The sequence below is a fragment of the Saimiri boliviensis genome, chromosome 17, assembly GCF_048565385.1.
Source record: "Saimiri boliviensis isolate mSaiBol1 chromosome 17, mSaiBol1.pri, whole genome shotgun sequence".
NCBI lineage: Eukaryota > Metazoa > Chordata > Mammalia > Primates > Cebidae > Saimiri > Saimiri boliviensis.
The window spans coordinates 7,185,568-7,212,424 of record NC_133465.1 but is presented as its reverse complement, the minus strand read 5'-3'; the positions used below and the strand labels follow the sequence as shown (position 1 = coordinate 7,212,424).

The window sequence follows — 26,857 nt, the reverse complement described above, 5'->3', positions numbered from 1 at the left end:
GAGACAGACGGTACATAGAGAAAAAGAAGAAATACACTATCAATCTACCAAGAATTTAGAGAAGAGATTGTGTCCTTGGAATGAGTAGAGGCATCTTTAAAAAGATATCATTTGGAGAACAAGAGTTCTAGGAATTTAAGAATATAAGAGCAGAAAAATCTTAAAAAATCAAAAGAAGTGTTGAAAATCTCCAGAAAGTGGGGAAAAAGGACAACAAAATAAGTAACAGCAAAGAAAAGACAAGAAAATTAGAGGATCAATCTGGGAGGCTCAATAACTAAGAGGAGTTTCAGAAAGAGCAAAAAGCAAATGGAGAAGATATGGTGATTCACATCTGGAATCTCAGCACTTTGGGAAGCCAAGATGGGAAGATCAGTTGAGACCAGGAGTTTGAGATCAGTCTTGGCAACATAGAGTGACCCCTGCCTCCACAAAAAATAAGAAAATTAGGTGGGTGTGTGTGGTGTGTACCTATATACCCAGGAGGTTGAGGTGGGGATGATCTCCTGAACCCAGGAGTTCAAAGTTACAGTGAGCTATGATTGTGCCACTGCACTCCAGCTTGAGTGACACAGTGAGATCCTGTCTCTAAAAAAAAGATGAGGAAGTGGGGCCCTAGGCCCGGCCCATGAAACCATTTTTCCTTCCTAGGCCTCTGGGCCTGTGATGAAAGGGGCTGCTGTGAAGATCTCTGACATGCCCTGGAGACATTTTCCCCATTGTTTTGGCAATTAGCATTTGGCTTTTTGTTACTTATGCAAATTTCTGCGGCTGGCTTTAATTCCACAACCACCTCTCCCCCACTCCCCCTGCCCCACCCCAAATGAGTTTTTCTTTTATATTACATGATTAGGCTGCAAACTTTTCAAACCTTTATGCTCTGCTTCCCTTTTAAACGTAAGTTCCAATTTTAGATCATCTCTCTCAAGTTCAAAGTTCCATATCTCTCTAGGGGCAAAATGCTGCCAGTCTTTTTGCTAAAGCATAACAAGAGTGACCTTTGCTCCAGTTCCCAATGCCATCTGAGAGTATCTCAGCTGGACTTCATTATCCATATCACCTTCAACATTTTGATCAAAACCATTCAACAAATCTCTAGGAAGTTTCAACCTTTCCCATTACTTTGTCTTCTTCTGAGCCCTCCAAAGTGTTCCAACCTCTGCCTGTTACCCAGTTCCAAAGTCACTACCACATTTTGAGGTTATCTTTATAGCAGTGCCTCACATCCAGTACCAATTCTCTGTATCAGTTCATTTTTCACACTGTTATAAAGAAATATCCGAGACTGGGTAATTTACAAAGAAAAGAGGTTTAATTGACCCATAGTTTCACATGGCCAGGGAGACCTCAGGAAACATACAATCATGGTGGAAGGTGAAGAGAAAGCAAGGACTTTCTTCACATCGTGGCAGGAGATAGAAGAGAAAGTGAAGCGGGAAGAGCTCCTTATAAAACCATCAGATCTCAAGAGAACTCATTCACGATCAGGAGAACAGCATGGGGGAAACTGCCTCCATGATCCAATCACCTCCCACCAGGTTCCTCCCTCAACAGGTGGGGATTACAGTTCGAGATGAGATTTGGATGGGGTCACAGAGCCAAACCATATCAAAGGGTGTGCTTGGCATGTGGCACAAAAATTATATAAGTTTGACACCAGTGTGAAATTTCTGGACACTAGAAAAATAGATTACTAAAATTTTTCAGAGTGGAAAAAACAGGTCACATATAAAGAATCAGGAATCAGAATGGCATCAGGCTTCTCAACAGAAACTTTGGAAATTAGAAGGAAATGTCGGGGCATAATCACTATTCTAAATAAACAAGATTTACAAACTGTAACTGAGTGTACAGCCAAATAAATAAGATGAAACAGTGAGGGTAGAATAAAGACATTTGCAGACTTACAGGTTCTCAAAAACTTTACCTCACATGCATCCATTTCTTAGGAAATTACTGAAAGAGTAAATCAAGGAAGAGGAAGAATCAAACACCGCATGTTCTCACTCATAGGCGGGTGTTGAACAATGAAAAATGTCATTTTAACCCCTCCCCAAAACAGAAAATTTTATAAGAAATTTATCACAGTGTATGATAGGGCTCAGGTGTAAATAACATTTATATATTTATAAGATGTAAATAAACAATAAGTTTATTAACAAAATGGTGATAAAACTATATTGGGAGATGGAAGGATCAAAGTATGTTGTGTGAGTTTGTTAAGAGCAAATCATTATCTTTTGTCATAGGAAATAAATATATAATATCAAAACTGATAATGAATGAATAGCAGTATAAGCAAATGCTAGAAGAAGTGATAAGTGTGTTTAAAGTGGCTGCCTCCAGAAGGTGGGAGTAGGTAGGGACAGCTCAGAGAATTTTAATTATCTGTGATACTATTTGATTTTTCAAACAACATACATTTATAGCTTTGATAAAATTAAAAGTTATTAAAAACAGTGGGCACTGAAGAACTAATGAGTATAGAATGATAAATTTGATGTGGACTGTAAGAAAATATATTTTCCTTCCTTCCTGAAAATAACTATTTATAAAGATGAAAAGATGCTCCAAGCAGCACAGCTGTAAGAGGAAGAGAACATATGACAGGTAGTTTTACAATAGCCCTCAAGTTTTTAATTCCAATGTTGGCTACCTTGGGATAGATTAACCCTGGTGTAACTTCTCTGTGTGCTTCAGAACAGAGACTCGAAGAAGTTCGGTTCTGGAAGAAGGAGTTAGATGACAAACTTGAGCAGCTTGTGAATGAAACTGATGATCTACTCATATATAAGATCAGATTGGAAAAAGCCCTGGAGAGCTTGAAAGAGCCCTTGCACATTACTGAGATGTGCCTGGCATACAGGTAGGAGGGAAGGTCCCCCAAATGATTCATCTGTTGTGACAAATGAGATGCTGGATAGTAACATTTTATGCTGGCTGTGTGGAATAGTGAATTGGAACATGGCAATTGAGCAGGTGTTCTTTTAGAGCCTGTAGTTATCCCAGCATGCCCCTGGTGCCGGGCAGTGCAAGGGGCACTGGACTCAGTTCATGCCTCAACTCTGCTCTTGACTAACTCAACTCAAATATACTTTAGGACTAGGCTTCGTTGTGGGTAACAGAAAACTCTAAAATAACATTGAGTTTAAAGAAAATGATTTCTTTCTCTCTTACATTTAAAGAGTCTAGAGATAGTTAGTTCAGGGTTGGAATGGTGAGCCACAGTTTTAGGGTTCCAAGATTTGTCTGTCTTATTGTTCTACTGCACATGGCTTTCACTGCCAATGTCACCTCATGATTTAAGATGGCAGCTGGAGCTCCAGCCATTATGTCTACATTCCAGCAAGTAGAAGTAAGTGAGGTCTGGCATTCATCATTTCTATTTGCATCCTATTGACCAGAACTTAATCACATGTCCACACCAACAGAAGCTGGGAAATGATTTGCTTTACTTTGGGTAGCCAGGTAGTCAGCTAAAAAATCAGGGGTTCTGCTGCCAAGGAAGAAGGTGAGAAGAGACACTACGGCTCCTGGGGGCCAGTACGTCCCTCCAATGCAGAGTTACACAGAAGCACTCTGATCCAGACAGCCCTATATGAACATGCTTTTTATTATTATTTCCCTCCTATAAATCCATTGAATAGAATGATCCTCTCTACTCTGGGGTGATGCTGGTTTCCAGACCTGGGTCCTGCCACAGCCCTAACATGTCTTCTTGCTGTTATCGTAATCCCCTGTAATCTAGTATACCCTCCACATTGGCTGTTGAGTGAACTTTTCCAAAAGCAGATTTTTCCAGGTCACCCCCATGCTTAGAATTCTTCAAACCCCAATGGCTTCAAGATAAATTTTAAGCTTCTTAGCTTAACAAACCAAGGTTTATCACTATAGGGACCCCAGTGACCTCTCCAGGTCCATATCTCATTCCCAATAGTGGGATGTGCCTAGGTGTGTAGAGCTATTTGCAGTTTCTCAAAGGCACCATGCCTCTGTCTTCCTGGAAAGCCCTATTCCTTACATAAGGGTAACCAGGACCCTTTGCAGCAACCAGGAAGCAGTCTTCCCAGCCAGATTTAGAAAGTCTATGAAGCAAAGAGAAATAGCAGCTCATCAAAGAGCTCAACACCCAGCTGGCTCAAGTCTAAGCCTAAGGATAGTTATAACATATAGGTTGCTAAGTTTATTGAGCATGTACTAGGTGCCAGGTACTGTATCTTATGCTTATATATCTCATTCGTAGTGTGCCACAATCCCGTGAAGTACTAATAATTATCCCTATTTTACAGAAAAGGAAACCAAGGCACAGGGAGGTTATATAGTGGCTAGGGGTACACAGCTCATGAGTAGGGGAGCCTCCTTGCCAAGCACCATCAGGCAGGTTGAAAAGGGGCAAAACATCATCCAGCACGGTCTGTTTGGGAGGAGGATGGCATGATGGCTAAAAGCACATGTGATGCACAGTTCCTTGACACTGGGTAGGTCACTTCTTAATCTCTCTGAAACTCAGTTTCCCCATCTGTACTTGAAAGGGCTAAGAAAGAATGTTTATATATAAAAAGCTCAGCACGGCTGGATGCGGTGGCTCATGCCTATAATCCCAGCACTTTGGGAGGCCGAGGCAGGTGGATCACCTGAGGTCAGGAGTTCGAGGCCAGGCTGGCCAACATGGTGAAATGCTGTATCTACTAAAAATACAAAAATTAGCTGGGCATGGTGGTGGGCACTGAGGCAGGAGAACTGCTTGAACCTGGGAGGCGGAGGTTGCAGTGAGCCGAAGTCACATCATTGCTCTCCAGCCTGGGTAACAAGAGCAAAATTCCATCTTAAAAAAAAAAATAGCTCAGCACAATGCCTGTCACAGAGTAAGTGCTCAGTGGTGGAGGTAATATTAATATTGGTGTTAACACTAATAGTTATTATTACTATAAAACATCTTTCTATATTCAATTGTTTGTCTACACACTGGATGCGGATCAGGGAAGGAAACAGGTCTTTGAATATATTATTATTATTTAAAACTTTCTTCTACTTGGGGAAAAAAGGTCCATTTGGCATGTTTCAGACCAAGTGACCAGTCACCAGTCAATTTTTCTTCGTCGTGTTTGGACGTTTTGAAGTCACATAGACGCCCACTAATATCCATCATCCACTGTGTCACCGGATGGATTGGGTGACACTCAGATCAGTTGTGCAGGTGGTTCTGACAGTGTAGACATTAGCCAACGTCGAGTCACCTCATGTTGCGTGTTGGCTGACTGGCTGCCTTTCCCCCTGCCAGGGAGAAGCGTGTTGGCATTGACCTGGTGCACGACACGGTGGAGCATGAGCTGATAAAGGAGGCTGAGATCATCCGGGGTGTTATGGCTCTGCTGACCCGTACCTTGGAGGAGGCTTCTGAGCAGATTAGGTAGGATGTTTTGGGCTGCTCTCCAAATCTCCACTGGGAATTTTGAGAAGAGGCAGTGCCCACAAAAGCTGAGCTCCACAGACCAGAAAGAATGGGGTTCAGTACTCCCACTCCCACTTTCTGTCCCCAGATCTCCCAGCACTCAGGGTAAGAGCTGGCCGCATCCCTCCTACATGGCAGCCACCCTCCGGTAAGGGTGGGGCTGGAGCTGGATTTTACCCTGGTTATAAACTGGAGGGTGCTGGAGCCCACTGCCTGGGCTGACCCCTCACACACAGTAGGCTCTGCAGTGGTGACACTGGGAAACGTCGGTGTAGAAGGGAGGATCTCCAAGTCCATGTTTGGCTACGTGGATTTGTCACTAGGCATCAAATGGTATATGCGTGAGTGTTGGGGTGATGGGAGTTGGGGAGGCAGTACCATCATCCTGTCCCAGACCTCGCTGCAGCTTCACTTTCCAGGACTTCCCTGAGGACCTGTGGGTGCCACCTGGGCATTCCAGAGGCAGAAACCCAGTTTACTTTCTCCCTCTTCAGGATGAACCGCTCTGCCAAGTACAATCTTGAGAAGGATTTGAAGGACAAGTTTGTGGCCCTGACCATAGATGACATCTGCTTCTCACTCAACAACAACTCACCAAACATCAGATATTCTGAGAACGCCGTGAGGATCGAGCCAAAGTGAGTGCGTCTTGCAGTCTTCATAGTGCTGTATATGTTGGCGGCCTGGTGATGTCCCAGTGTTTCTTAGACAAGTAAGACCTAGTGACTCGTCCTTGCAGCTGGCTGAGAGGTTGGAAGAGGTGGGCTTGGGGTAAAGGCAGTGCTAAATGGTGATGACCTTGACATTGGGCCCAGAGACTCCTGATCCTCCAGGTTAGGCCTACTAACTAAGAAAGTCTGACACAAAACTTTTAAAGAATAAAAAATGTATTCCTTCATCTATACATGTTTTTAATAAGTAAAAGAATCTAAAAAATATATGAAGAGCAAATTAATTTTCCTATTTCCATTTTTACATCCACTGAGATAACTAATGTTAGCTGCATGTTCATTCAAACATATGTACATATGCACTCACACATGGTAAACTTTGTTTAGTTTATAAAAATGGGATTATACTATGTACCTTTTCTGTGACATCTAATCATTTGCATTTTCAGTTAACATTATATCACAGCCTAACTCTAATTTTTAAAACCTTCGTTTTGAAATAAAACATATATATATAGGAAAGTGCACAAATAATAAACATACAGTTCAAGGCATTATCATTGTGTTAGTTACCTTTTGCTGTATAATAAGCTATCCCAAAACTTTGCAGCTTAAGACTATAAACATTTATTATCTCATGGTTCCTGTGGGTTGGGAAGCCAAGCCCTGTTTAACTGGGTGTCCCAGTCTCTATGTCTTCTGAGGTTGTAGTCAAGCCAGCTGCCAGGGTTGCAGTCCATCTGAAGGCTCGACCTGGGTGGGGTCCAATTCCAAGCTGATTACAGGTGATGGTGGGCCTTGGTTCCTTGCCATGTGAATTTCACCATGGGGAAGTCCCATGACATGGCACTGGTTTCTCCCATAATGAGTGATCTGAGAGAGCGAGTGAGAGAGAGAGAGAGAGAGAGAGCGAGAGCGAGAGAGCATACCCATGACAGAAGCCAGTTTTTTTATATCCTTATCCCAGAAGTGACATCCTTCTGTTTGTGAGAAGCAAGTCAATAAATTCATCCCATACTCAAGGCAAGGGGATTATACAAAGGCACGAACACCAGGAGGGGTTGATCACTAAGGGACATCTCAGAGGCTGCCTCTAATCACAAACTGAACAAGCCTCATGTCACCACTAGGTCAAGAAAGAAAACATGATCACAATCCCTATTATGTTGTCCTCTTCCAATCAATACTCCCTCCCTCCCACCTGAAGGTAATAAATAACTTTCCTGACTCCTAATAGGGTGGTTTTCCCGGCTTTTCATTAAACAGCATTATATATTAGGGGTGTGTGTGTGTGTGTGTGTGTGTGTGTGTGTGTATGTGTGTCCGGTTTCTTCCAATTAACATCATTTTGAGGTTCATCAGTGTCATTACAGAAGACAGAAGACAGTTCCTCTTCACACTAGTAATTTATTCACTTTTTTATTTAAATCTGCATAGATGTATGGTTTCTATTTTACTCAATGTATTATAATCTGTTACATTAGAATTTATTTTGATGCTCAAATTATCTCTAGCTGTGCTATCTCACCCAAGTTACTTTATTTTTCTGAGCCCAGATTTCCTCAACTATAAAATGGGGATTATAAAAGTTAGTCAGCTCACTTGGCCATCATGAGGATTAAATGAGATTATGTCCATAAGTTGCCAGCCCAATGCTAGAGTAGGGAAGTTGCCCAAAGTGACAGCTATTGATACTGGCAGACCACTGCGTGCTCTGCCTATAGATAGGGAAACATTCTAGGTGCTTCTGACAAGAGGTTAGGTATGGCTCATCCCTTTCCCCAATCCCCTTCCCCACCCCAAATATACTGTGAATGAAAGCATGGGGTCTGTTTCAGCTCTGTGAGTCTGGAAGACTGGTTGGACTTCTCCAACACCAACGTGGAGAAGGCTGACAAGCAGCGGAACAACTCCCTGATGCTAAAAGCCCTGGTGGATCGAATCCTGTCCCAGACAGCCAATGATCTGCGCAAGCAGTGTGATGTGGTGGACACGGCATTCAAGAATGGGCTGAAGGATATCAAGGATGCCAGGGACAAGCTGGCTGTTCATCTGGCCAAGGTGAGGCCCCTTGAGGGAGCATGGAAGAAGAGCAGATTCAGTAGGTTTCATCATGGAAAACAAGAAAGCCCCTGGGCCAGACCGCTAGACTTCTGGGCTTGGAATACTGGGTTAACTCATGGGTAAGGGTCATTTATATCTCTCCAGCTTAGCAGCAGGCCTTGGGTTTTCGGGGACTGTAGTGGGACTTTGCCCCACTCAGGGCCTCTATCATCACTCACTGCTGCAGAAAACAGAAATGCAGAGGACAGAGCCTTGAGGCAGGAGACGGGAGGCTCAGGGGCCAGCTGCAGCTTTGTGCCTGGCTGTCTTCCCACTCCAGTCACCACTCATCCGTATGCGAAATATGGAAATGGAGTGCATGCTCTCACATGTCCTTTAGGACTCTGAAGTAACAGGAGTTGATGCCGCCAGTTTCTCCAAACCTGGTTGTAGCTTTAGGTCTCGAGCTAGTTGTTACTCCTGGTTATCCAGCTTTATGCTGGTAAATTGGCTCTCAGAGGGTGTATTTAGTCCATTTTCACACTGCTGTAAAGAGCTACCCAAGACTGGATAATTTATAAAGGAAAGAGGTTTAATTGACTCACACTTCTGCATGGCTGGGGAGGCCTCAGGAAACTTACAGCCATGGCAGAAGGTGAAGGAGAAGCAAGCACCTTCTTCACAGGTGGAAGGAGACAGAAAGAGTGAAAGGGAAGCTGCCACTTTTAAAACCATCTAATCTCTTGAGAACACCCACACTATCATGAGAACAGCATGGGGGAAACTGCCCCCATGATCCAATTACCTCCCACCAGGTTCTTCCCTCAACATGTGGGGATTACAATTTAAGATGAGATTTGGGTGGGGACATGGAGCAAAACCATATCGGAGGGGGTTAGTATCGGTATTGCAAATACAATATGGGAGTATTTGTACTACAAATATCGGCAAATTCTACAGATTAGGGTCCTTCCTATAGAATTTGCCATTATCTGTGGTACAAATACTCCCACACTGGTAGATTTCAAGCTACCCGTTTCAGCAGGCCACTGTGAGCCTGCCCTGCATTTTACTGCTGGTGAAGCTGAGACAGAGAGGGGAAGGGCCCCAAGGTGGGAGGGTGGGAGTAGAGCCCAGGCCTTCTCGGCCCCTGAATCCCTGTCCTGCTGCCACATTCTTAACACTCCCTCCTGGAGCTCAGAGTCCAATTGTGGACAAGATTTTATTTCTGTGATATGCAGGACAAACCAGGGTACCATCGAGGGTAAGGCTGCAATATTCAGTAAACGGAGAGGTAGACAAGCCTAGTGGAAACCAGTAGACGTCAGAGGCAGACGTGTTCAGTTTGAATTGTGGCTTCAACACTTGCTGTGTGACCTTAGGGAGCCCCTGAAGCCTCCTGTTCCTTAGTTTCCTTCTTGATAAAATGGGGAGAAACAATAGTCTTCCCCAGACAGAGTTAAATTAGACAACTCATATAAAATATTTACAACAATGCCTGGCACGTATGCATTTCACACACACACACACACACAATTTGCCTATATAATTAACATATAATACTATACATATAACTAATAAAAATTGGTTGATTGATGATGATGATGATAGCCAAGGAATACTCCAGAGACTTCCTGGTGGAGTAAGAACTTAGTATAGGCCTTGAAAGATGGATCTAAGACAGGAGAGCACTGAGAAGAGAGGAAGAGGCTAAGGAGGCAGGAAGCTGGTTCACGGGGGCCTGTGGGGAGCCCAGTCCCGATAAAGGAGAAGGTCCCTGCAGGAGCTGGGAGGTATAAGGCTGAGTGTTTGGAAGGGACATCTAAAACGAGCATTTCAAATGGTCTGGACAGGCTGCAATGATGAGTTAAAACCAATTAGGTGAAATTGAACCGTGGCAAAAGTAAAGTCTTTCACGTAGGTCTAAAAAATCAATTGCGCTGGCTGGGTGTGGTGGCTCACGCCTGTAATCCCAGCACTTTGGGAGGCTGAGGCTGGCGAGTCACTTGAGGTTCGGAGTTTGAGACCAGCCTGGCCAACATAGTGAAATCCCATCTTTACTGAAAATACAAACATTAACCAGGCATGGTGGCATGCACCTGTAATCCCAGCTATTTGGGAGGCTGAGCCAGGAGAATTGCTAGAACCCAGGAGGCAGAAGTTGTGTTGAGCCAAGATTGCACCACTGCACTCCAGTCTGGACAACAGAATAAATAAGACTCCATCTCAAAAAAAAAAAAAAAAATTGTACTAGCATAGAATGTCTTAGCAGCAGCATGAATGAAAGTATTTTCGCTGAAAGAACATTGAGAGCAAACCATCCATAGATGGAAGAGGCATCTAGAACTTGGGAGCTGATGGTCCTGCTCTTATCTGAAGTGGTGACCTCGCCTTAAGGATGGTTAATAACATTGATGACAAGAATGACAGTCACATTGCATTGGGTGCCCTGTGCCATTACATTACTATGTCTTAGCAACGCTGAAATGGGTAGATATCCTTATCATCTTCTGAGAGACAGGGAAGAGAAGCGTTTTCCCCACTTTCACACACCCCTCAACACAACACTTCTGACCCCAGAGGTATTTATTGCTCCTCAGACCAACCACACAATTTTCTAGCAGGCACCAGCTGGGTGTCCTCTAATTTAACTGAGTTCTCACACTGTCTGACTGGAGGTAGCATCAGATCCCAGGGCTCAGTAGGGCTCAGTTCCACAAGACTGCCCCTACTTCAGATGCCAGTCACAAGTCTCGGGCTGTATCCTGTGCTGTTGGACCAACCAGCTGTAAATCAACATTCCCATGACGTCCTTTTGGGGTTCAGTTAATTTGCTAGAGCAGCACACAGAACTCAGGGAAGCACTTGACTTACATCCACCCATTTATAATAAGGGATATTGCTAAGGATACAGATGAACAGCTTGATGCATAGGGCAAGGCACATGGGAAGGGGTGTGAAGCTTCCATGCTCTCTCCTGGCACCACCCTCCAGAAACCTCCATGTGTTCAGCTATCCAGAAGCTCCCTGAACCCTGACCTTCTGGGTTTTTATGGGGGCTTCATTACATAGGCATGATTGGGTTGAGTATCAGCTCAACCTTCAGCCTTTCTCCCCTTCCTGGAGGTTGGAGAATAAGACTGAAAGTCCTAACTCTTGAATCCTGCCTTAATCTTTCTGGTGACCAGCCTCCATCCTGAAGCTATTCAGGGCCACCAGCCAACAGACATTTCACCAGCATGCAAAAGACACTCATCACTCCAGAGATGCCAAGGGTTTTAGGAGTGGGGAAGAAGACCAAATATTTCACAATATCACATGTCACCATTTGAAAGATGTGGAAACTGAGGCTGAGAAGACAAATCACTTTGTTAAAGTCTCATGACTAGTAAGAAAAGCTGCGCATCGAAACTAGGTCTGCCTGACTCCTGAGCTTGCACCTGTCCCCACCACCACGTTGTGATGGAAACACAAAGGCTACATCCTCTTCTGGCCTCACACTGCAGGAGGGACCAGATGGACTCAGGAGCTCACGCAGGAGGTAGCCTGGGTAAAGAGGGGCCCAACGCCCTGCAGGTGACAGGAGCAAAGACTGTAGGGCAGCAGGGTCTAAGAGGGATGTGATGCAAGCCACATGTGTCATTTTATATTTGCTAGTAGCCTTTTTAGAAAAACAAAAAAACAGAAAACAAGTGAACTTAATTTTTGTGTAACCTGCTACATGAAGTATTACATCAACTTGTTATCGACTTAAATAATGACATATTTTACATGTTTTAAGTCTTAGACATCTGATGTGTAGGATTTGACACTAACGGTGCATCTTGTTTAGGCTGAAGCACATTTTGCATGCTCAGCAGCCACATGTGGCCACTGGCTGCTAGGTTAGTGTAGCATTGGGGGAACAGGGTCTTTCTTCAACTGGGTGAAGCCTCACGTAAGTGAAATGGGCTTCGAGATTGTGGCCATTTTCACAATACTGGTTCTTCCTAACCATGAGCATGGAATGTTTCTCCATCTGTTTATGCCCTCTCTTATTTCCTTGAACAGTGGTTTGCAGTTCTCCTCGAAGAGGTCCTTTACATCCTTTGTTAGTTGTATTCCTAGGTATTTTATTCTCGTGTCGAGGGCTGACTTTCAATAGATCGTAGTGAGGGAGCTGCTCTGCTACGTACGAAACCCCGACCCAGAAGCAGGTCGTCTGTGAATGGTTTAGCGCCAGGTTCTCCACGAACGTGCATTGCGTGACGGGCGAGGGGGTATTTTATTCTCTTTGTAGCAATTGTGAATGGGTGTTTGCTCATGATTTGGCTCTCTGTTTGTCTGTTATTGGTGTACAGGAATGCTTGTGATTTCTGCACGTTGATTTTGTATCCTGAGACTTTGCTGAAGTTGCTTATCAGTTTAAGGAGATTTTGGGCTGAGATCATAGGGTCTTCTAAATATACAATTTTGCCATCTGCAAATAGAGACAATTTAACTTCTTCTTTTCCTAATTGAACACCCCCCTTTTATTTCTTGCCTAATTGCTCTGGCTAGAACTTCCAATACTATATCGAATAGGAGTGGTGAGAGAGGGCATCCTTGTCTAGAGCTGGATTTCAAAGGGAATGCTTCCGGTTTTTGCCCATTCAGTATGATATTGGCTGTAGGTTTGTCATAAATAGCTTTTGTTGTTTTGAGATATGTTCCTTTGATACCTAGTTTATTGAGAATTTTTAGCATAAAGGGCTGTTGAATTTTGTTGAAGGCCTTCTCTGCATCTATTGAGATAATCATGTGGTTTTTGCCTTTGGTTCTGTTTATGTGGTGGATTACATTTATAGACTTGTACATGTTAAACCAGACTTGCATCCCCAGAATGAAGTCTACTTGATCGTGATGTATAAGCTTTTTGATGTGCTGTTGCAATCAGTTTGCCAGTATTTTATTGAAGATTTTTGCATCTCTATTCATCATGGATATTGGCCTGAGGTTTTCTTTTTTGTTGAGTCTCTGCCGGGTTTTGGTATCAAGATGATGTTGGTCTCATAAAATAATTTGAGAAGGATTCCCTCTTTTTGGAGTGTTTGGAATAGTTTCAGAAGGAATGGTACCAGCTCCTCTTTATACATCTGGTAGAATTTGGCTGTGAACCCATCTGGACCTGGACTTTTCTTGGTTGGTAGGCTATTAATTGCTGCCTCAACTTCAGCCCTTGTTATTGGTCTATTCAAGGTTTGAAATTCTTCCTGGTTTAGGCTTGGGAGGGTGCAAGTGTCCAGGAATTTATCCATTTCTTCCAGGTTTACTGGTTTATGTGCATAGAGTTATTCGTAGTAATCTCTGATGGTAGTTTGTATTTCTGTGGGATCAGTGGTGATATCCCCTTTATTGTTTTTTATTGCATCTATTTGATTCATCTCCCTTTCTTTTTTATTAATCTGGCTAGTGGTCTGTCTATTTTGTTGATCTTTTCAAAAAATCAGCTCCTGTATTTATTGATTTTTTGAAGGGTTTTTTTTGTGTCTCTATCTCCTTCAGTTCTGCTCTGATCTTAGTTATTTCTTGTCTTCTGCTAGCTTTTGAGTTTTTTTTATCTTGCTCCTCTAGCTCTTTCAATTTTGATGATAGGGTGTCGATTTTAGATCTTTCCTCACTTCTCATGTGGGTATTTATTGCTATAAATTTCCCTTTAGACACTGCTTTACATATGTCCCAGAGATTCTGGTATGTTGTGTCTTTGTTCTTGCTGGTTTCAAAGAACATCTTTCTTTCTGCCTTCATTTCATTGTTTATCCAGTCAACATTCAGGAGCCAGTTGTTCAGTTTCCATGAAGCTGTGCGGTTCTGAGTTTCGTAATTCTGAGTTCTAATTTGATTACGCTTTGGTCTGAGAGACTGTTTGTTACGATTTCCTTTCTTTTGCATTTCCTGAGGAGTGATTTACTTCCAATTATGTGGTCAATTTTAGAGTAGGTGCAATGCAGTGCTGAGAAGAATGTATATTCTGTGGATTTGGGGTGGACGGTTCTGTAGATGTCTATTAGGTCCATTTGGTCCAGATCTGAGTTCAAGTCCTGAATATCCTTATTAATTTTCTGTCTGGTTGATCTGTCTAATATTGACAGTGGGGTTTTAAAGTTTCCCACTATTACTGTGTGGGAGTCTAAGTCTCTTTGTAGGTCATTAAGAACTTGCTTTATGTACCTGGATGCTCCTATATTGAGTGTGTATATATTTAGGATCATTAGCTCTTCTTGATGCATTGATCCTTTTACCATTATGTAATGCTCTTCTTTGTCTCTTTTGATCTTTGTTGGTTTAAAGTCCATTTTATCAGAGACTAGGATTGCAACTCCTGCGTTTTTTTTTTTTTTTTTTTTTTTTTTTTGTTCTCCATTTGCTTGATAAATCTTCCTCCATCCCTTTATTTTGAGACTATGTGTGTCCTTGCATGTGAGATGGGTTTCCTGAATACAGCACACCGATGGGTCTTGACTTTCTATCCAATTTGCCATTCTGTGTCTTTCGACTAGGGCATTTAGCCCATTTACATTTAAGGTTAATATTGTTATGTGTGAATTTGGTCCTGCCATTTTGTTGCTAGCTGGATGTTTTGCCCATTAGTTGACGCATTTTTTTTTTTCATTGTGTCGATGCTCTTTACCATTTGGTACATTTTTGGAGTGGCTGGTACTGGTTGTTCCTTTCCTTGTTTAGTGCTTCTTTCAGGAGCTTTTGTAAGGCAGGCCTGGTGGTGACGAAATCTCTCAGCAATTGCTTGTCCATAAAAGATTTTCTTTCTCCTTTGCTTATGAAGCTTAGTTTGGCTGGATAGGAAATTCTAGGTCAAAAATTCTTTTCTCTAAGGATGTTGAATATTGGCCCCCACTCTCTTCTGTTGTAGGGTTTCTGCTGAGAGATCTGCTGTGAGTCTGATGGGCTTCCCTTTGTGGGTAACCTGACCTTTTTCTCTGGTTGCCCTTAGCACTTTTTCCTTCATTTTAACCCTGGTGAATCTGACAGTTATGTGCCGTGGGGTTGCTTTTCTTGAGGAATATTTTTGTGGTGCTGTCTTATTTCCTGGACTTGAATGTTGGCCTGCCTTGCTAGGTTGGGGAAGTTCTCCTGGATAATATCCTGAAGAGTATTTTCCAGCTTGGATTCATTCTCTTCGTCACATTCAGGTACACCTATCAAATGTAGATTAGGTCTTTTCCCATAATCCCATATTTCTTGGAGGCTTTATTCATTTCTTTTTACTCTGTTCTTTCCTTATTTTATTTCATTGAGTTGATCTTCAATCTCTGATATCCTTTCCTCTGCTTGGTCGATTCAGCTATTGAAACTTGTGTATGCTTTGTGAAGTTCTCCTGCTGTGTTTTTCACCTCCAACAAGTCATTTATATTCTTCTCTAAACTGTTTATTCTAGTTGCCATCTCATCTAACTTTTTTCTAGGTTCTTAATTTCTTTGCATTGGGTTAGCACATGTTCTTTTAGCTCAGAGATGTTTGTTATTACCCACCTTCTGAAGCCTGTTTCTGTTAATTCATCAGATTGATTCTCCATCCATCTTTGATCACTAGCTAGTGAGGAGTTGTGATCCCTTGGACGAGGAGAGGCATTCTGGTTTTGGGTGTTTTCATCCTTTTTGCACTGGTTTCTTCCCATCTTAGTGGCTTTATCTACCTGTCGTGTTTGTAGTTGGTGACTTTCTAATGGGGTCTCTGAGTGGACGTCCTTTTTGTTGATGATAAAGTTATTTCTTTCTGTTTCTTATTTTTCCTTCTAACAGCCAGGCCTTTCTGCTGCAGGATTGCTGGAGGTCCACTCCAGACCCTGCTTGCCTGGGGATCACCCATGGGGACTGCAGAACAGTAAGGGTTGCTGCCAGTTTCTTCTGTTATCTTCATCCCAGAGGGGTACCTGCCAGATGTTGGCCTGAGCTCTCCTTTATGAGGTGTCTCTTTGGGTATACAGGGGTTGGGGAGCTGCTTGAGGGAAGGTCAGCGTTATTTATAAGATCCTGTTGTGCTGCTGCCTTTTTTTCATAGATGCCTTGCCCTGCAGAGTAGTCTAGTCACAGCCTGCCAGCAGAGGTATTGCTGAGCTGCCGCAGGCTCTGCCCAGCTGCTGTGAACTGCCTTGGTAGTGGTGGTCACCCTTCCCCTCACTGTGTGGGACCATCCTGGGTCCAGCTGTCCTTGCTGCGAAACTCTCAATCCAGAGTGTTTCAGATTGCTTGTTTTGTGGGGATGGTACCCGCTAAGCCAGATTGCCTGGTTCCCTGTCTCTGCCTGCTCCCTTTCAGGTGAATGGGCAGCTCTGTCTCCCAGGCATTCCAGGTTCCAGTTGAAATGGCCGCCCAGATTTGTGTGACTTTCTGTGCGCCAAGCTGGTACCAGCTGAAACTGCCATGTCGAAAACTCGTGATTTTCAGCTTGGGAATATCCTGGTCTATGGGCAGTGAAAATTTGTTTGGAAATGTGGTGGGCACTCACCCTCTGCTGTTCTTGCTGGGAACTGCACTCCAGAGCTCTCCCTGTTTGGCCATCTTGGATCCCGACCCTGATGATTGCTTTTCTATGAGATGAGAATTAGTCTGGTAATGTCAATGTGTATTATATTCTTTCAGCAAACTTATAGTGTCCTTGCAAAATAAACACAGTGGTCTGACAGCTAATTGATAAACAGAACCTACGTTCCACTAGGACTTAAAAATGCAACTCACAAAGCACATTTTTCTTGTTCTAACATGATGGGTATGCACTGTGCTATGGTTTGAATGTCTGTGTCCCTTCCAAAATTCATGTTGTGAATTAATCCCCAATGCAACAGTATTAAGAGGTAGAGTCTTTAGGAGGCAATGAGACCATGAAGGCTCCACCTTCATGAGTGAGCTTAGTGCTTTATAAAAGGGCTGGATGAAACTAGCTAGGCCCTTTTCCCCCTGCCTTCTACCTTGTGAGAATGCAGTGTTTGTCTCCTCCAGAGGATGCAGTAACAAGGTGCCACCTTGAAGTGGAGAGTATCCTAACCAGACACTGCATAGGGCCTTGATCTTGAACTTCCCAGCCTCCAGAACTGTGGGAAATAAATTCCTGTACTTTATAAGTTACTCAGTCTCAGGTATTTTGTTATAGCAGCAGAAACAGACAAAGACACATTGTTAATAAAACAATAAAATAAGATGTCACTGTACGGTGATACATGGTTGGAAAACTGTCAAGTTATAAACATGTCACTGTGATTTATAGTGCTCTGGGCAACAGTGCAAAACCATAAGAACATCACATTCAGTCGGTCGTCATGACTTAACTATGCCATGGTAGTTCAGAAGCAATAATAAATAAATGAATAAGCATGGCTATGTTTCAATATAGCTTTACTTATGGGCATTAAAAATTTAATTTTATATAATTTTCACGTGACAACATTCTGCTTTTTTCTCCACAACCATTTAAAAGTTTTAAAACCCATAAGACAATGAAAAGAAAAACTACACACTGGGAGAAAATATTTGCAAAATACATATCTGATAAAGGATTGTTATCCAAAATATACAAATAACTCTTAAAATTAAACAGTAAGAAGCAGACCAACTGAAAAAGAACAAAAGACCTAAACAGACTCCTCACCAATATAGATATACAGAGGGCAAGAAAGCATAAGAAAAGATGTTCATTGCATATGTCATTAGGGAACTGCAAGTTAAAACAACAAGATACTCCTATACACTTACAGAAAACCCAAAGCACTGACAACCCCAAATGCCGGTGATGATGTGGAGCAATAGGAACTCTCATTCATTGCTTATGAGAATGCAAAATGGTGCAGCCCCTTTGGAAGACAGTGGGGCAGTTTCTTACAAGGCTAAACATACTCTTAGGATTCAGCAATCTCCTTCCTTGGTATTTGCTCAGATGAATTGAAAACTTATGTTCATACAAAACCCTGCATATGAATGTCTATAGTAGCTTTATTTTTGATTGCCAAAACTTGAAAACACCTAAGGTAGGTGAATGGATGGATAAATTGTGGTATTATTCAGCATGAAAAAGGCATGAGTTATCAAGCCATGAAAAGACATAGAGGACTACAAACCTCTGCTCAAGGAAATGAGAGGACACAGACAGATGGAAAAACATTCCATGCTAATGGATAGGAAGAATCAATATCGTGAAAATGGCCATACTGCCCAAAGTAATTTATAGATTCGACACTATCTCCATCAAGCTACCATTGACTTTTTTCACAGAATTGGAAAAAATCACCTTAAACTTCATATGGAACCAAAAAGGAGCCCACATAGCCAAGACAATCCTAAGCAAAGCAAAACAAAACAAAACACAAAACAGAGCTGGAGGCATCAGGCTACCTGACTTCAAACTATACTACAAGGCTGCAGTAATCAAAACAGCATGGTACCAGTACCAAAAGAGATATATAGACCAATGGAACAGAACAGAGGCTTCAGAAATAATGCCACATGTCTATAAACATCTGATCTTTGACTAACCTGACAAAAACAAGCCATGGGGAAAAGATTTCCTATTTAATAAATGCTTTTGGGAAAACTGGCTAGCCATGTGCAGAAAGCTATAACTGGATCCCTTCCTTACACCTTATACAAAAATTAACTCCAGATTGATTCAAGATTTAAATATAGGACCTAACACCATAAAAACCCTAGAAGAAAACCTAGGCAATACTATTCAGGACATAGGCGGGGGCAAGGACTTCATGACTAAAACACTAAAAGCAATGGCAACAAAAGCCAAAATAGACAAATGGGATCTAATTCAACTAAAGAGCTTCTGCACAGCAAGAGAAACTATCATTAGAGTGAACCAGCAACCAACAGAATGGGGAAAAACTTTTGCAATCTACCCATCTGACAAAGGGGCTGATACCTAAAATTTGCAAAGAACTTAAACAAATTTATAAGAAAAAAACAACCCCATCAAAAAGTGGGTAGAGGATATGAACAGACACTTTTCAAAAGAAGGCATTTATGCAGCCAACCAACATGAAAAAAGCTCATCATCATCACTGGTCATTAGAGAAATGCAAATCAAACCACATTGAGATACCATCTCATGCCAGTTAAAATGGCAATTATTAAAAACTGAGGAGACAACAGATGCTGGAGGGGATGTGGAGAAATAGGAACATTTTTACACTGTTGGTGGGAGTGTAAATTAGTTCAACCATTGTGGAAGACATTGTGGCAATTCCTCAAGGATCTAGAAATAGAAATACCATTTGACTCACAATCGCATTTACCCAATGGATTATAAACCATTCTATTATAAAGACACATGCACACATATGTTTATTGTGGCCCTGTTCACAATAGCAAAGACTTGGAACCAACCCAAATGCTCATCAATGAGAGACTGGATAAAGAAAATATGGCATATATACAACATGGAATACTATGTAGCCATAAAAAAGGATGAGTTCATGTCCTTGCCGGGACATGGATGAAGCTGGAAACCATCATTCTCAGCAAACTGACACAAGAACAGAAAACTAAATGTTCTCATTCATAAGTGGGTGTTGAACAATGAGAACACATAGACACAAGGAGGGGAACATCTCACACTGGGGCCTGTCAGAGGGTGGGGGGCTAGTGGAGGGATAGCAGGGGGTGTAGGGATAGGGGAGGGATAGCATTAGGAGAAATATCTAATGTAGATGAGAGTGATGGATACAGCAAACCACCATGGCACGTGTACACCTATGTAACACACCTGCACATTCTGCACATGTACCCCAGAACTTAAAGTATAATAAATACATTTTTTAAAAAAGAAAAGACATAGAGAAATTTTAAATGCATATTGCTAAGTGAAAGAAGCCAATCTGAAACTCACACTGTATGATATGAATCATGATTTCAATTGTGTGACATTCTGGAAAAGACAAACCTATGGAAACTAAAAAGATCAATGGTTGTCAGGGGTTTCAGTGGGTGGAAGAAGGAAGGGAGGATCAATGGGGGCACCCCAGGGGGTCTTTAGGGCAGTGAAACATATTCTGTATGATATTGTACAGGTGGATACATGTAGTTACACTTCCGCCAAAACCCATAGACTCTACCAGGCGCAGTGTGGCTCATGCCTGTAATCCCAGCACTTTGGGAGGCTGAGGTGGGTGGATCATCTGAGGTCAGAAGTTCAAGACCAGCCTGGCCAACATGCAAAACCCAGTCTCTACTAAAAATACAACAATTAGCCTGTTGTGGTGGCACATGCCTGTAATCCCAACTATCTGGGGGGCCGAGGCAGGAGAATCTCTTGAATCCAGAGTTGCAGTGAGCCAAGACTGTGCCACTGCTCTCCAGCCTGGGTGACAGAGCAACTCCATCCCAAACAGATAAACAAACACCCATAGAATGTACAACACAGAGAGAGAACCTTCATGTAAACTATAGACTTCAGTTAACAGTAAGATATCAATATTGGCGCATCGATTGTATGAATCACAAATGGACTACACTAATGCAAGAGGCTAATAATAAGGGAAGCCTAGGTAGGGAGGGGAAAGCCTACGCGAACTCTACTTTCTTCTCAGTTTTTCTTTAAACCTAAAATGGCTCTAAAAAAAAATTCTTATTTCATGGTCTGTGCAAAAACAGGTTGCAGACTGGATTTGGTCCATAGGCCATAGTTTGCTGATTCTTGATCTCACTCATTGCAGTAGTAGTTTTATTCTAAGTGTATTGTTATCTATGTGTTTTGGATGGTTAAGGTATTTGTAAAATTTAAGAGATTTGGCCTGTTTTTCACAAATTACTTTACAATATGCAATTAAATAATTGTTTTAGCCAATGATTTTAGTTGAAACTTTCGCTTTGAAGATAGCATTAGAATATTTAAGAGAATTCAAAGCATCATCGTTTTTTACTGATTTATTAATTGACAAATCTATTTAAGAACTCCAGAAGGTCTTATTTGTTAATTCAAATCTCTTAAAATATTATATATCAAATTGATAAATGCTGCTTTAAATAAATATTCGAAGAACTTTAAGTTTGAAGTGGGAGCAACTGTTAGTCAAAATCAGTTTAAAGTAATTGTTGATATTTGCTAAATTTAAAAATAGCATATCTGTGAACTGGACTTATTAAAAGCTTAAGAAATGTTTTAAAAGAAACTTAAGAAAGCAAAGTACAATTTCTGGACCTCATTGGGATATAATTTGGACAAACCAACTCTGACCAAAATATATGGAACTATTGGTGAAATTTAATCACTAAATCTTTTGTCTCTTTTTTGGTGTGATAAAGGTACTGTGGTTATTTCAAAAGAAAGAAAGAATCCTTATGCTTAGAAATACATTCTCAAATATTTAAGTGAAATAATATCTGAGAGTTGCTTTAAAATAACTAAGCTGATGGACAGGAGCATAGATGAAGCAAGATTGGCCATCTATTGCTCATTGTTCAAACTGATGATGGGTATACGAGGTTCCTTATTCTATCTACTTTTGTGTAGATAGAAAAAAAAAAGCAGATGTAAAGTTTTAAAAAAATGCTTAATGAAGAAATACATTTTTAAACCAGTTAAATATTAATTTTGTTAAAACCAAGTAACTTAAAAGTAGTCTTTTTCTGTGCATAAAGTCACTCACAAAAAGACCAATCGAATTCGGACGGAACTGCTCCTTCTTTTCCCAGGCTTCCAGAGGACAGAGCTGGTGCTAGCAGTGGGGAGTGGTGAGGAAAATAGGCAGCTTTCTGCTCGCTATACGAAGGTATCCTGTACCAAGGCAAGCAGGCGGCTTTGAGCAGCAGTGAGATCCCACTCTGGCCAGGCCTTTGCTGAGGGCATTTTCCTGTGGGTAGATGAGGTGACAATGCCCGGTCCTGTCCCTTCAGTCCATAAGGTTCTAAGGCTGGGTGAGTGACCTTGCCCACCAGCAATCACTGCTTTAGGGAAGAGAGCTCAGACTCTGGCCTCCTGCTTAAGAAGAAATCTGAGGTTCCCTCTTCCTAACTTACATGACCACAACCGATCTGCTGTCAGCTGTTGAGTTTTGAAGAGCACGACTTGGCCTCACCTACTCTAATCCTTTTTGTAAGGTCATGGAAGAGATTGTTTCCCAGGAGAAAAATATGACAGCTCTTGAAAAAGCCATCCTTGACCAAGAAGGGCCAGCCAAGGTGGCTCATACGCGCTTGGAGACCAGGACGCACCGGCCGAATGTGGAGCTGTGTCGCGATGTTGCGCAGTATAGGCTAATGAAGGAGGTTCAAGAGCTCACCTGCAACGTTGCAAGGTAGGCTAGCAGCCAGGGGCAGAAGGCCTTGGGGACTCACTCCCAACCCGATTTCAAGCAGAGGCTAGGTAGTGACCAGCAGGGTGAATGAAGCCTACTTGCTTTGTAACGTTTGCGGAATCCTCCCTAGAGGGCAGTCTCCACCACCTCCCACCAAAATTGTTGCCTTGCAGAAAACAGAACCCTATATGGAATGATTCTAAAGAAGCCCAAATCTAGTTGTTGAGGTAAAATCTGCCCTTTAAACATCAGCATTTCATAAGGTATTTACGTCATGAATCTGGTCTGTGTCCACCAATTTGAAATCTCTTGTTTTTCATTATGCTTTTTATTTTAAAATTAGTGAAATCTTTGTCTTAATGAGGAGAGAGGAAGGGAAGGGGACGTATCAATCTGGCGGCTGCACTGAACACTGTGGAACATTCTTTCCCCTGAGAAAGCAATGCATAGAGAGAAATGATTCTCTTCTGCTCTTCCCCTTCTCCTAGATTGAAGGAAACTTTAGCCCAAGCTCAGGTCGAGCTGAAAGGGCTGCATCGCAGACAGCTTGCCCTGCAGGAGGAGATCCAGGTCAAAGAGAACACCATCTATATTGACGAAGTGCTGTGTATGCACATGAGGAAGTCCATCCCACTTCGGGACGGGGAAGACCATGGGGTCTGGGCTGGGGGCCTCCGCCCTGAAGCTGTCTGCTAATAGGCGGGCTAGTTCCAATTCTCATTAAACCACATTGTAAACGGTAGTTACAGTAGTACAGAGCTCTCATTTCAGGCTGGCGGAGCCTCTAAGCAGCCTGCTGCAACCTCTCGGCTGGCATTCCAAGCCTGCTCAGGGGGCTGATTTGGGGGCAAGTTTCTTTTATGCTGCTGGTGTGGTGTTTGCCTAACAATTAAATTCCATGTTTTAAGCACAGGCCACCCTTATAATGCCACAGGACTTGGGGCCCCAGGAGAGGGTTTCAAGACATTTCAGTTCAGGTTCAATTCAGTAAAGTAGCCGGGGTGGATCACTCTCTAGACCACGCCCCTCTTGCTCATGAGATGGGATGCTAAGCTGTCTCTTGGCTCTCAAAATTTCTTTTCTCTAGAAAACAATGTGGTGATGGCTGACATAGACCCCTCTGGATGGTCCACAGGAAGCTTATTCAAGTCCTACAAAACCTAGGTGAAAGAGCGGCAGGCCCCATCAGGAGTCCTCTTGAGCCTGTAGAATTTCTTCAGAGTGAAATTCAATGTGGGGGCAGGGAATGAGGCGTGGGTGAGCCAGGTTGCTGTGGTCTGGGGTTATGTGGTCACAGAGTGGGGATATCTCCGGCTCACAGGCTGGAGGAGGGCTCTAAGGGTGCCTGTGGACGCGCATGTCAGCTGTGAGGGGTAGGCGTGGGAGGGGCAGCTGATGGGGGTACTCAGCCTGTGTGCAGACCCCAGGAACTGCAGTCTCAAAATTGCCAGGTTAAGAAAGAGGAGGCAGACTTTCCCGGGCTCCACGTGCGAGCTTTTCCAGGTACCAGTAACGTGCGTCCTTACTAATGTGCACCTAATGTGAGTTAGGTGATAGTTTCCAGACCAATTAGCAATCAGTGGGAGTGGTTTTTTTCTTTAAAATACTCAAATAACATAAAGAAAAAGAAAAAAATTCCATTCATGCCATGGGTTCAAGTCAATGGTTAAGGCTGTAGGTTCTGGAGTCTGCCGTCCGCAGTACAGGATCTCCAGTAGACCGTACTGATAGGGTTAAGGGGGCGTTGAATGAAAGCACCTCCGTAAAGGGGTTCATACTGAGCCTCTATTGTGGGGCAGCGAGTGTTTGATGAATGTGAGCCGTTGTGAGCAGCCCCACCCTATACCAGCATAATTTCTGCACAGTTGTACTCATGGCATAGACTCGATTTCATATGGTTTTCTTCCTTCACTGTTAATTGCAAGCCATCGTTCATGTTGCTAAATTGTCTTTATAATTATTTTAATGGTTACGTACCTCTTTAAAAGTTTTCAGCAAGACTGTTTCAAATACTTACTGTTTCTTTTCCAAAGAGAGCTCTGCTTCTGGGTGGCGGCTGCCTTCCGCTAAGTTGCAGCAGCTCAGGGATCTATCTGGGTGACCGTCAAAGGAAGACCTTTGCTGTGAAAAACCATTCCTTCGTTCCTTATTCTGCTAACATTGAAGGAATGCCTTCCAAGGGTGAGGTTTACCATCTCACCACCCTCCCACGTGCGAAGCTGCTGCTACGCTCTGCTAGCATTTGGTTCCCTGATGCTTATGGACACCTGTTAGTGTGAGGCTCAGAAGCCCTAGCTTCTAGTTCCAACACTAGCCAGGAAAGTTTCTCTCTTTCCTTAGGGCCACCTGTAAAGTAAGGAATGGACTACATGGCCTAGAACTCTTCCTATCCTTGCCGTTCCCTGAATCTGGCTGTCTGTGGGCATGTATGGTGTCACAGGGCACAAGGACCATGCAGGGTGTGGGCCTAATTCCTGCGAGCTTTACAATCGAGGTTTTCCTTGGTCCAGAGACTCTTTGACATCAGAAAGGGATGTTCCCGATTTGGGATGGAGAAAGCCCCTTTGAGGCCAAAAGCACTGGCTTAATTCTGATCTAGGCTGCAGGTGCTGAACATCTCCTCTCAGAGTGCCGAGCAAATACACAGCGGTTCCTATGTCCCAATCAAGGAGGGAGGCCCCTCTCTGCTCACTGGGAAGTCTCTGGGTGCTCTTCTGCTCTGGCTCAGAAGAGTCTGAGTAGGCCTCAGTGGGCAGACCTCAGAGTTTGTGCTAACTTAGTAGGGTTATGAGGTCTGTCCCAGAGGATGTGGCCAGCAGGGTGTGAAGACGTTGGGCAAAATCCCTCCTCGTGAATACAGCTCTGAGAGGCAGCCAGCCTCAGTGGTGGATTCAGATTTCAGGCTCTGCTGGGAGATGTGATTCAGATCAGCTGGTGGATCAGTTCCACCGTCTACCTGTGGTGTGATTCCCGACAAGTTACTCAACTGCCCTGAGCTTCAGTTGCCTAATCTGTAAATAAGACTAATAAAGGCTAGGTCAGTGAGATAACACCTGGAAGACTCTCAGCACAGCGTCTGGCACGTGCTGTTTTTAAGGGAAATATCATTTCGATTTTGGTTGAGGCTATTTCTCAACATGTAGACACAAAATGCAGAAACATCTAAGATTTCAAGGAAACAACGTTTTGTTAGTAAATCTGCTCACGTACTTCCTGGGTCTCATTGGGTCTCATTGTGTTTCACAAATGAAATCTGATCTTAGCCTGTGTTTCATGAAGGGCATTTGCCATTAGCCCACAGTTTCAAGAGCCTTTTTAGCTACTGACTAAGGCCATCCTGTTTCATAGCCCTCTGACCCATCCAAGCCAGATATCTTTTCAAGATAAAACTTTCTTCTTAGATAATACAAAATTTATTTTTAAATATCATCACTTAAATTGAGAGTCATTTGGCCAGGCATGGTGGCTCACACCTGTAATCCCAGCACTTTGGGAGGCTGAGGCGGGTGGATGATCTGAGTTCAAGAGTTCAAGACCAGCCTGGCCGACATGGTGAAACCTCTTCTCTACTAAAAAAAAAAAAAAAAATTAGCTGGGCATGGTGGCACATACTTGTAGTCCCAGCTACTCCGGGAAGCTGAGGCAGGAGAATCGCTTGAACCCAGGAGGTGAAGGTTGCAGTGAGCCAAGATCATGCCACTGCACTCCAGCCTGGGCAACAGAGGGAGACTCCATCTCAAAAAAAAAGAAAAGAAAAAAATGGGAGTTATTTAAACTTGAATCTTCTTAAGATAGAACCAAAGTTGAGTGTCTGTAATCCACATAATTAAAAGAAACACAGGATCAAAGTTTCTATCTCTTCCGTGGTTCATTTGGCAGTGATGAGTGGGAATTCTCTTGAGTAGCACAGAATTTGGCACGCTGGAGAAAATCTCAGGAAGGTTGCTTTTCCCCCAGTGTACTCAGTCTAGGTACTTCTCTGTTCTGTGGGTTCTGTTGTCTGCCACTCACCTTAACCCAGAGAGCTCATGTCTTGTCATCTTCTCCCTTCACAACCACTCTAGCATGTTCTGGGGGTGCCAGGGTTGGGAATGACAAGGTCAGAGCCACCCTCCTAGGGGAGCAGGATCATAGCTGGGTAACAGTGATGAGTAATGGTATTAGAACCCACCTTTGGTTTCTGTTCAGTCTGGGCTCCATTTAAACGTAGTTTCTCCTTCATTTAGGCTCAGCTCTGATTCTTTCACAAGTCAATTTTTCTGTGGCTATGGCACAACCTCCGGTCATCCCAGATAATTGACCGATGGACAGCAGTGATGACCTATCACTCTCAACTGTGATCCACAGTTCATAAAGTGGCTTATCGTGTATTTTCTCACCAAATCTTTACAAAAACCTGAAGAGGCTGGTATTAGTATTAG

At 42.9% G+C, this 26,857-nt stretch overlaps 1 protein-coding gene across 2 annotated transcripts in view; it reads left to right on the top strand.

The window, feature by feature from the left end:
* The window catches only part of TEKT1 (tektin 1), a 35,427-nt gene extending 12,198 nt beyond the window's left edge, over positions 1 to 23,229 (top strand). For both annotated transcript variants that reach the window (XM_074388104.1, XM_010339751.3), the window contains exons 6-11: positions 2,701 to 2,866; positions 5,282 to 5,410; positions 5,947 to 6,090; positions 7,962 to 8,184; positions 22,240 to 22,436; positions 22,925 to 23,229. In XM_074388104.1, the coding sequence (XP_074244205.1) occupies positions 2,701 to 2,866; positions 5,282 to 5,410; positions 5,947 to 6,090; positions 7,962 to 8,184; positions 22,240 to 22,436; positions 22,925 to 23,132 (1,067 nt within the window). In that variant the 3' untranslated portion in view covers positions 23,133 to 23,229. The remainder of the gene's footprint in view (positions 1 to 2,700; positions 2,867 to 5,281; positions 5,411 to 5,946; positions 6,091 to 7,961; positions 8,185 to 22,239; positions 22,437 to 22,924) is intronic.
* The last annotated feature ends 3,628 nt before the right edge of the window (positions 23,230 to 26,857 follow it).